At 35.5% G+C, this 11,814-nt stretch overlaps 1 protein-coding gene and 1 non-coding gene across 4 annotated transcripts in view; one reads left to right on the top strand and one right to left on the bottom strand.

Annotated features, from left to right (window-relative positions):
* Positions 1-11,814, bottom strand: part of CADM2 (cell adhesion molecule 2) — a 1,075,698-nt gene that overhangs the window by 257,401 nt on the left and 806,483 nt on the right. For all 3 annotated transcript variants that reach the window (XM_029939146.1, XM_029939148.1, XM_029939147.1), the window contains one exon: positions 1,178-1,327. In XM_029939146.1, the coding sequence (XP_029795006.1) occupies positions 1,178-1,327 (150 nt within the window). The remainder of the gene's footprint in view (positions 1-1,177; positions 1,328-11,814) is intronic.
* LOC115293037 lies at positions 10,695-10,805 on the top strand. The gene has a single exon (XR_003909307.1). It is a non-coding gene; the product is annotated as a U6 spliceosomal RNA (small nuclear RNA).

The raw sequence follows: 11,814 nt of genomic DNA, 5'->3' as shown, positions 1-11,814 counted from the left end.
ACCCAGCAATAGCCCTGCTAGGGATTTACCCAAGAGAGACAGAAATGCTGATGCATAGGGGCACATGTACCCCAATGTTCATAGCAGCAATGTCAACAATAGCCAAAACATGGAAAAAGCCTAAATGTCCATCACCTGATGAGTGGAATAATAGATTTTTAACCAATCTTTCATTATATATTAAAGTTTAAAATGAGCTAACATTTTCATTTTAAATCTAGAGTACATCAAAGAGGAAAAACCAAAGCAAGGTAAAAAACAGTGGATTTCTATCTTAGGGGGAGTGTGTACATTTATGGGACTAATTTGACTACACTGTAATTATTGAAATGAAGCTGAGTTCGAATTTTCTTACTGTTATCTAGACAGATTCATAAGATACCCAGATATTAAGACCATGTTAAATAGCTGATATATAGATATTTATGTCCTATGTAATTTAAATTATCTAAAGCAACAGCTCCATATTTTTTATTATAGTTCAGGAACTCACTTCCCTCCCACCCTTATAATAATGGATAAAGGCTTGGAAAGTCAGTGCATACTTTTAGTTGTTTGCTTGAATTAAATATTATGAATTTCATTACATTCCAAAAATGTTTAATCAAAATCTATCATCCAATTAGGAGACCAGTTAATTAATGAAGTCTAACTCAACTTGAAGTAAATACAGCTTTTTAATTTTAGTTTATTTTGAAACATGGAGATACTTAAACTTATTATGGGAACAGGTTCTATAATTCTTACTCTCAAGCCCATTCATAAGAATAAAGTCACAAAACTCTCCAAAATCATGCATCTTCTAAATATATTAAACTAAGGTTAATTTTAAAAAAAGTTATATTACCTGGAGTCAGGAAAATGTATTTAATCTATATGCAAGGCAATTACAAGAATGAAGTAATATGATATCTAGAGAGAAGATAATGGTTAAGAGAAGGCATAAAACATTTTTTGAAACAGAACTGACTGTTTATTTTATTAAAAAGTTGACATAGGTTATCTTTAGTGTTTATGACTTGCAAACTAAAGTATTTAATATTTAACATGTTTAAATACAAGCAGCAGCAGTTTGGTAATCAAAACGAATAATTTGAATCATCTTAGAAGAAATAAATTCATTATCATTAGGATATTTCAGAATGTGATTAAAACATTTAAAAGAAAATGTATTCACCTTTCTTGTCATCGAAGTACAGAGTCTGCTGAGCTGGATTCGACCACTGGAGGGAGGTGTTATCATTTTGATCAACCCTGCAGGTCAAAATGGCAGTTCCACCTTCAACAACCGTGACATTCTGTGTTAGTGGAAACTGCCCTTGGCTGCCTAAAAGGGGATTAAAGAAAATGTTGATTAAATGAGAGTTATAAAATGATTAACTTCCCAAAAGCTACACTGGGCTTAACTTCTCACTCCAAATATAATTTAAACCAACCAAACGAGAACATAACTATGTATTACGAAAAAACAGGAAAAAAAAAATTGAAAATCCTTAATCAGAGGACAACCATTTTGACATGATTAAGACTCCTTCGGACTCCCTTATAGGTTCCAGAAAACCTTCTTTTCCTCCTAGGCACACATGAAAATCTATATGCAAATAGTAACATGATTGTCATTAATTTCCTTTGGCCTCACATTAACCATAGGGCGTGGTTCTAGTCATCTTTGAAGATAAGTCACTGGAATAATTTTGGCTGAATTGAACTTTCTAAAGCAGCAGAGGAAACACATAAGACACTTGCCTGGTAGCTTTTATAATCCTGAATAAAATCCATGAAATATGGATACTAGACTTTAGATTCAATTTTTGATAATAGAAAAAAAAAGGAATCCTATTTTACCAGAGTTTTTGTAGACGTAGCTGTTTTTAGAAACACAAACTATTGGAGAAAACAATGTAAGTATCTTTCAAGAACTGTTCATCTTGTAGAATATCCATCAAACTCTTAAAGAGATTAACTTAGGAGAAGAGATAATATTCTCCCTTATTCCTTTTTCTTGTTTCCTGATTTCCTCTATGAATGTATTTCTTTTATAATCAAGAAAAAATAAACCCTGCATTTCAAATAACCCTTGTCCAATTGGATATCATTAGAATATAATCAAGTTTTCTATCTTACTAAGTATCATACTAATTTATTAAAATAATTCATACAATAACTTTACTTAATAAGAACACCTGTAATAGTAAAAACTCATGCACGTGTAAACATAATACATAAATTTCACTCTAGAAGATGATCTGGAGATGAGCTCCTCCGAGTCTGGTAACAATTATCAACATGGGTAAAAAAATGACTTTCCAGAGCCAGGTTAAAATACTGTTATGTGAGCAAGGTAGTTCATTAAGCCAAGGATAATTTACATATGCAAGAACATTATGATGACTTAATCACACCTATGAAATATATTTCCCTTTTCTTCTTTCGTTTTGTAATGATTCTATCATTACTACGAGCACCACTTGAGGTTATGCTGGAGCTACTGGCATAAAGGATCATATTACCAAGAAGCCTGTTGATTGGCACCATAAGAGACAGAAGAGCCTGAAGGGGAAAATTTCTTTACAGACCTAAGTGACACAAGCGCAGAGGTTCAAGACCATGTTATATAATTAAGCCTATCAAGTATAAAATCTGATATCAGTAGCTTTGTCTTCTCAATACCAACCTCTTAGAGTCACTATGGCAACTCCCCAGGATATCTCCCTGTAATCTTTAGGGTGGAGTTTTTAAATTGAGGTTAGGAGATGTCTGGAATAAATTCTTTGATAGTTGACTTGAAAGTCAACAGGAGCCAGAGTGGGATGTGTTTTGCCTTCAGCTCAGAGGTGACCTCTAGCAACGAAACGTGGAGAACTATCAATCTTGTGAAGTGAGGTGAAGCGAAAAACCACATAAGAGAAAACATGAGCTAAAACGGAAAGAAGGAATAATTACCAGAGATAGCAGATGAGCAGCTCATAAATATGAAGCTCAGAATGATTTTAAGATATTTGGCTAATATTCCCAGGTATTGATGTAACACATAAATTGAACAAGCTGGGGGAGGTAGGATTCTTTAAGTAGTAAAAAGCACACAACTGCTAATAAGAATACACAGTTCACCCCAGATGACAATTTGACTATCAACTGGTACATAAATAATATCAGCTGCTTCTTTAAAGAAGTGGAAAAAGAGCAGTGATGCTTGCAATGGTTTTATCCGCTGCATTTGCAAAATAATTTTCAAAACATCCCCATAAGAAAATCTTATCCTTCTCATTTCACAGATGGGTAAACTGACACTGGGAGGTTAAGTGATTTTCCATGGTGAAACAAAGTCAATGAACCATTTGTAGTTTGTTCTGAAAGTTCAGTATTTTATTCTTATTTTTCCACAGAGGCTGCTGAGCCATAGTAACTTTATCACTATTGGCTTAGGTGTGAATTAGACAACAACAACAAAATAAACGAGTAAACCCTTTGACAATGAAATTTCCAATTGCATACATAGCTAAGCTATGCCCTCATAAATTTCAGTTATAACATTAAAATCAAACAACAAAGGATGTCAATATCAAGTGCTCTTACATATCCTGTCCTATTCAGAACTCACTTTGGGCAATTATTTCAATCTTTCCTTACTGGCCTATAGAGGAGAGGAAACAATAATTGTTAGGGTGTTCTACATGCCAGTTCCTGTATATACACTTAGCACAGCTACACCTGTCCTTTCAGGTGGGAGATTAGGATAGCTTCCCTCCATCTTCTCCCCATGTGGATTCTGACTTTAAAGTATTATGACTTCAGTTCCCTGGGACCGGCCGCCTAAAATCCCTGCAGTCAAATAATTTAGTTTTTCCCAATAGAGAGCAAACTCATGTGGAGAATCTACTAATCTTAAATACCCTTAGGATATGTGGTTTCCAAAATCAATTCAAAAGCCAGTTTTGTAGGCAGTCAAACTTCTTCTCAGGCTTTGAATTGCCTTTTACTTATGGTTATAACCTGGAGAGAGCATCAGGTTAACTGCTACTTTTCTCTTTTAACTCCTTGTGGCTCAAGGTCATCATTTAATTTCATTTCAGAGAGTCTTTCCAAAGAAGTTAACAATTTTCCCATCTAGCAACATTAGTATGTTACCAAATTAAGGATTCATTTGCAATGCACTCACCAAATATTGTGGGGAGCCTACTATATGCCTTGTCTTGTATGAATAAACATCTGAAATATGCACAGAGGAAGAGAAACTTGCTGAAGAGACTGAGGAGTTCAGAAACTTTGAGAGAGGGTGTGATGGCCAGGGAAAAAGAAGTCAGGCATGGTATATAACTCATTATTTTTTCCCATCTGTAAAAATTTGTGAGATGCTTTAGTCATACCATTTGGGGCTTTACTGTAAAATAAGTAGCTTTCTCTAGCTAAGCTCAGCACCATCCTAGATTTCCAAGGAGTTATTCTTATCAAACAAGTTTATGATCAAATTTAAAGGTAACAAAACTTCCAATTTAGTGGAATTGCAGAAGTCGGCTATTTTTCCAGGCAGCTTATGTCCATCATTTTCCTCCTCCCCTTTTTTATTTGTTCCTTTTCATTATTGCGTAAGTATCAGTCTCCTTTACTTATTCCTAAGCTAATTAAAGGGAAGGTGATGAGGTTGTCTTCCTTATCTTTGAATCGGCTATATTGCTTAACATTCTGTATTGTGAGTTGGAACTCCCAGTGGGTGTTCATTGTCCAAAATGAAGCATCTTCATAGGGCAGAGGCTGGCATTTACAGGGGAATTTGTGACAGTAGAATGACCAGAGTAACTTAAGTCTGCTGCATTTGTTCATGGTCAAAATAGAGGGGCAAGGAGAGACAGATTCTTCACCAAGAAAAAAAAAGATAAGGAAAATTTAAGTTATAAAACCCTTATTAATAGAATATCTTAAAATAGTTTTTTTAAGTTCCAATTGAAAATCATGAGGAGTGTACATAAGATATTGTGATCTAGAAAAGACACATCTAATACCATTTTCAGCCCCCAAAATGAAACATAAAAAGACAGACTGTGCCACATTTATTCTCCAGAAGGGAAATAACATAAAAGATAATAACTTTTCTTGAGTATAAAGTATAATAAGCACTACCTAAGCCTTTTTAGGTAGACAGACCTCAGGGACTGGAAATATTTTAGCTTCCCTTCCTCATCCAATTTCCCTTGCATCAACATCCATTTTAACAGTACCCTTCCTCTGTTATCTCTTCCTCCACAGTCACTAAAACAATGGTAAATATAAGAAAAATACAGCTAAACTTATCTGAGCCTTCACAATATTCTAGGCACTATTCTACATGCGTTTCTTTTATCAGTGATTTACGTTTCATGCCAACCTTGTTGTCATCTCTACCTTGAAGATGTGGGAACTGATGCGAAGAGAGTTTAAGCAATGTGCCCACAACCACACAGCTAGAAAGCACAGGAGCTAGGTTTTGAACTCTTGCACTTTGTCTTCAGACCTAATGTGCTTAACCAAAAAACTGCTTTGTAAACTTAATTCTAACTTATGAAACAAGCATAGAGTTTGAGTCAAACAATTCAAAGATGCATTTAGAACTTTTATATTTTTTTCATTATTTTTTATTCGAGAGAGACAGAGAGAGAGAGACAGAGACAGAGCATGCAAGTTATTAAGAGTGGCAGAGGGACAGAAAATCTCAAGAGAAAATCTCAAGCAGGTTCCACATCCAGCACAGAGCCTGATGTGGGGCTTGATCCAAGACCATGAGATTGTGATCAGAGCTGAAATCAAGAGTCAGCATATCAACTGACTGAGCCATCCAGGTGCCCCCTTTTACATCTATTTTTAATGATTGAAGGAACACTTGAAATTCAAATAAAAGCTGTGATATGCTAGAGTTGAGTCATACCAACTCAGGAGAGTCAAGTCTTCTCTCTTTATGCTCAGTGACATGCTTTGGTAGCTGGAAATGCACCATACTGAGAATCTTTTCACTACAGAAATTGGCAAACAACTCAAGTCAGTGTTTTTTTTCTCACAGAGCCAGTTGTTAAACATTTATAAAACACCCACTGAAAAGCTACTTTTGATGTCTCTTCTTGGGACCGTTGGGACTTGCTGCGATTGTCTTTTGTTGGGATTGTCTCTTGTTGGGCCATGTACATCTAGTATAAATAAAAATTTTATTTCTTTCTGAAAACCAATGAACTTGTTCTAATCTAATACAATTCATTTTTGAAATTATTTCTTCATTTCTTGAGTCTCCTCAGTCTTTTTCCCCCTTATCCTCAAATCATTTTCCAAGAGTCCTTTTCCTCTCCCACCCAACATGATTCAATAAAAGTGCTTTAAATGATCTCCTTTTTTCCTCTGTTCTGTTGAACCTTCTTAGGCTGCCAAGTTTATTTCTAACTAACATCAGTGATTGAAAACCATTTAGGTTAGTTTCAGTAGTTATGTAGAAACATCTTGCTAATTTATTGCTGTGAAAGACACTTTAATGAAGAGCAATTATTCAATAGCCTGCAAAGATGGGTCTCTTGACCCTGTCTTTAAATAGCAGACAGAGAAGCTGCCATTATTCTTTCAATGTTTCCATTTCTCATATACTTAGGGAAAAACAGTTCAAACCTTTCCTTGTCTAGATTAGGAATTACCAAACTCAAAATCAAATGAACTGAGTCTTGACTCCTGTTGGCCTCACTTGACCTCAGTTAGTTATAAGCTGTCCTTGCTTCACACGTTTCGATAATGCTTTCATTGACTGACCACGGAGAACCTAGCACACTGTCACATAGGACATAAAGAAGCAAATTCTAAGATCATGGCCCCTCGACCTTGCTGTAATGTGCCGTTGCCGGAGAGAGGCAAAGCAGCAAAGGGAGCTCTTTGAAGCCAGCAGTATTGTTGAAAGAGAGCAGACAGGTAAGGATGCATGTTTGAACACTGATCCCCCAAAACAGCTCTGCTTCCAAAATCAGCATCATTCGAGCCTCACTATCTCCTGAATGGATGATGAGTGAAAGCAATGATTTTCTCCATCTCTCTACCTGCGCTAAAGATTAAATGTGGGCCACAACAGTGGATCAGGGCACAGTGTGCATGAGTGCTTACTTACTAAGAGCAATAATCACCTGAGATATATCTAGACAGACAGGCAGAGGTTGGAGTCTCTGCACATCTGAGAGGGAGTGAGTTACATTCAGTGATTTCTCAGGGTAAATCATCAAATTTTGTGAGCTATGTAGCAAGAACTGAGGACCCTCATTATTTTTCTTCCTGAAAATGAGCACAACTTTCTCAAAGGAAGAACCAGCTTTAACAACAGTGAAGGGGAACAAATAAAAACAAGATGTGACGAGAATTTAAGATACAGTTTTTCAATGAGAAAGCATGAACTTCTCACAAGATAAACAATGCCACCTGTTTTGATCCTTCATTTTAGAAGATCTTTATACTTAATGAAAACTGTCAATGAGGCCTACCGAATCATTTAATTAAAGAGAGTTATTGGCATCTGGATCAAATGGCATACATAATGTTTTGGCTTGTTTTTAAATATTTTTGTGTCCTCTCTGGAACCCCATTTTGTTTTATTTTTAAGTTTATTTATTTATTTATTTTGAGAGACAGAGAGTGCCTGCAGGGAAGAGGCAGAAAGAGAACCTGAGGCAGGCTGCAAGCTTTCAGCGCAGAGCCCGAGAGGGATCCCACAAACCGGGAGATCGCCAAGAGTTGGACTTTTAACCGACTGAGCCACCCAGGTGCTCCCAGAACCTCACTTTAAATGCAAAATACTAACTCATATTAAGGTTCTCATATTTTGGTTATGAAATGCAGGAGTGTCAAATGGATCAATAGATACATAATATGCTAAAGCTTCCGAAATATAAGAAATGACAGAAATAGGCAATTCATTTTTAACTGAAATACAAAGGTAGTTTACTATACTTTAGGTCTTTCCCTCAACTCTTCTCAGCTTTGTGTTTCTCTCCCTCCTCACTCCCTCTCTACTGTTCAATCAACAGGTTTGGGATTTATACAAAGAACCTGAATCTTCGAAAGTTCAAGATCATTCTTATTGCTTAGAGTCTAAAAATATATCTAAATGCACACACAGCATGCTATTACTTCCACTAAATTACTGAAGGCATTCTAAACAAATAACCTTCTAATGTGAAAGTTGTGGCTCAGTAGTTGTGTGTACCAAAACACATATTGCATACTAAAGCCTATTGGATTGAAAAGCACAAATGCTATTAATGCAGGCTTAAAATTCTCAAGAGAAGTGCAGCAAATGCTCTATCATGTGAAAAAGGAAATTGGAGGGAAGATTAAGACTGATAACTAAGTGCAAAATGTTTCCACTTTTGGAATGTCCTCTGTTCCTACAAATATTTAGAATTCTCTAGTAATTTTTTCCATAATTTCATTCTAGCTCTTAGGTTTGTGTGAAAAACTTTAAGAATTCTGTTTTCCTAGGCTACCACATCATTTATTTTTCTTTGACTCCATCCTTTCAGGATTCAGTTTGCCTTATAGGGATAACACCTGGTATCCACTTTCTGTGCCACCCCTCTGCCCAGCCACTATGGAGCATGGCCATCAGTCTGCTGCTGCTTGCCAGTTTCCATAGAGACAGGAAGCACTTTGGAGACCTGTGTTCCATTGCAACTGCCAGACCAAGGCAGGGAAGAAACAAAGCTGGCGGGCAGTGGGTCTTGCAAGGCCAGGAAGGTTGGAAGGGCTTTCTCTTTCTGATATCAGAGCACAACAGTGCCAAATTGGCAGCTTCAGCAGTTGCAATCCTGTAGACCAGATTCTGGTGTTCACTATGGCCATTGTGAGCGACCCATTCTGCTCCCAACTCCTGGAGCAGATTCTCTGTGTACTTAAAGTTTGGCCCAGGGCCTCTGTTGGCTTCTGATCCATGACAAAAGGCTCTTTCAGATTTACAGTGGCTCCCACAGCTCCTGACCCAGAGAATCATAATTCTCCTGTAGAAATTTCACCTCTCTCTCCCTTTTCCAGAATGTGATAATAGGTTTTCTTGGACATTCATAGCAGACCAGGACACCGATGGGATTACAATTGGATTCTTTCCAGTTAACCTACACAAGGACTGCGAATGGGTGACCTAGTTAACTACGTAACATCATGTCAAAACCAGTTACCATTTGCTGTCTATGATAGAATTTATTATTAGAGTCAATTCTTGATTATCAGAATCAGGGCTGGTTCTGAAGAAATTTGTAATGTAGGTGAAATATAACATCAGTGCCTTTCCCTACTTTTCAAAAATGTTTTTGTTCAGCCTTCTGTATCATATTCCCAGCAGTTATGTTTTCTACATAAGATAAATGTCTTCAATTTCCTCCATTAGTTTTATATTACTCAGCCATATCACAAATTTATATTTTCCTTAATTTACAAAATTCTCAGTTTCATATAATATTTATAATATCCTAGGAAATGTTATTTTATAGCTGTTTTATGTCCTTGCTTACTGGTTGTATTGCTTTAGTATGTTTTAAAACATTATCTAACTTTTAGCGGTGTGTAAGGTTAAGCATCAGGTCATGATCTCATGGTTTGTGAGTTTGACCCCCATGTCGGGCTCTATGCTGACAGCTCAGAGCCTGAAGCCTGCTTCAGATTCTGTGTGTCTCTCTCTCAGCCCCTCCCTCATGATACTCTGTCTCTCTCTCTCTCTCTCTCTCTCAAAAATAAATAAAACATTAAAACAATTTTTTAACATTATTTGATATTTTTAAAAATATGCTCAACATTCAAAAAACGTATGTTTGTACAAAATCAGTTCTTTTCATTCTTTGCCTGTTTTTCTGCCTCTTATTCTGCAAAAATGCATAGTAAACAAAAAGTTGTTAACATATCATGGTAGTAAACTAGATTAAATACGAATATATTGGGTTTTGCAACTGAAATAGATTTTTAAAATAAAGGCATTAAAATATATTTGTTTTAATTAATTTATCTATACTTAATTTATTTTCTAAAGTGTTTTGAGTTTTCTCAAAAAATCAAACAGTAATTTATTGAATGGGCATTAGTTTTTCAAGAAAAAAATGAAATTGATGAATTGTTCACATTTATTTTCATAAAGCTGTTTTTCTTCCTATACCTATACATCTTCACATATTGTAATGTGGAAAAATAAAAAGCAAAAAATATAATTTTAAAATGAAAAGGAAACTGTACATCTTACAAAGCATTATAATAAAAGAATAAGAGAACTTTAATATTATCTTTATGACTTCCTATAGGCTTACATGGTAATTATCATGTGTGTATAAATTCATTTTATCTCTCTAGAATACTGCCTTCAGGGTGAATGAGCAAGACCTAGATAGAACTGACTAGCTTTACTTAGTAAACTGATGAACATTTGAGAGGCAGCCTTCCAGAGAAAAGAAATTTACGACCACTATCACAGTCTGGTTCACAGGAAAGCTCAATCACGTAACTAAATTCTAAATTGAGATGTCAACCTGGAGGAAATATTCTGGGAAGGAACACACAGATGGTAGGCCTCTGCTCAAGACAGGCTGAGGAATATAGTGCTGAATGTGCAATAATCAATCTTCTGGAAGCAAAAAAAAAAAAAAAAAGTACTGGGTGGGACATAACTGTTGAAAATTGAAGTTCTGGGAAAAGCTTTAACCTGAGACAAAAAAGGGGGAAAAGTGCTTACTTCGGCAGCACACATACTAACATTGGAACCATAAAAAGAAAATAAGCATGGCCTCTGTGCAAGGATGACAAACAAGAAGGGGGAAAAAGTGACACCTATATTTTCTATTTTACCCAGTAGGTCTAACAATGTCCATGATCTAAAGAAAGTAACAAATAAAATTAAATTATAATACCTTTTACAATATATAATAACCTTGAGGAAAATTAAAATTCCTAATAACATTTCAGGGGCAAATTAAATGAAAAAAATGCAAGAAAATAGAACAAGTATTATTAAACCCTAATTTCATATATATAATTGCTTAAAAAATACAAAATGTAGTTACAAAAATAAAGTAAACAGAAAAAGGAAAGCTGTAAATTGAAGAGATATTTGGACTTCAGTTGGAATTTTATGCTGATATTCCCTAATTCCAAATGAAAAAAATATATATACAAATCAAATAATCATTGTGTAATATGCTGTTGCTAATTAGAGGTTTGACTTAGTTGTAGGAGACATATTTTGTTAATCTCTTTCTTTTGGATGGCACCACATATTTGCATACTCAGCAACGATAAAATTATATTGACTATTAGCCAGGCTGCCTATACATTAATATTTTTTTCACATTTTATTCTCTGAAGAAATCTTAAGTAATTGCATTGGTATATTGAATAAAGATGTTCATGTAAAGAGCAACAGAAGGGCGCCTGGGTGGCTCCGTTGGTTGAGTGTCCTACTTCAGCTCAGATCATGATCTCACTGTTTGTGGCTTGAGCCTTGCTTCAGCTCTGTGCGGACAGCTAGCTCAGAGCCCGGAGCCTGCTTCAGATTCTGTGTATCTTTCTCTCTCTCTTCTCCTCCCCTGTTCATGTTCTGTCTCTCTCTCTCTCTCTGTCTCTCAAAAATAAATATTAAAAAAGCAACAGAGATGTCTATTTGAATATAACTCTTTGGATTATGGGATATAATAGGAAAATTTGAGCTGTTGTGGATATAAGATACAACTAAGAAAAAATAGGGTATCAAACATGTCATCCAATAATGTACAAAAAGTTTAGACATATGAACTATACACATAAACATATACAATGTTAATGCTTTCTGAAACTTCACATTTATAGTGA

The sequence above is a fragment of the Suricata suricatta genome, chromosome 5, assembly GCF_006229205.1.
Source record: "Suricata suricatta isolate VVHF042 chromosome 5, meerkat_22Aug2017_6uvM2_HiC, whole genome shotgun sequence".
In the NCBI taxonomy this organism is placed as follows: domain Eukaryota; kingdom Metazoa; phylum Chordata; class Mammalia; order Carnivora; family Herpestidae; genus Suricata; species Suricata suricatta.
This window is presented reverse-complemented; position numbering and strand designations above follow the sequence as displayed.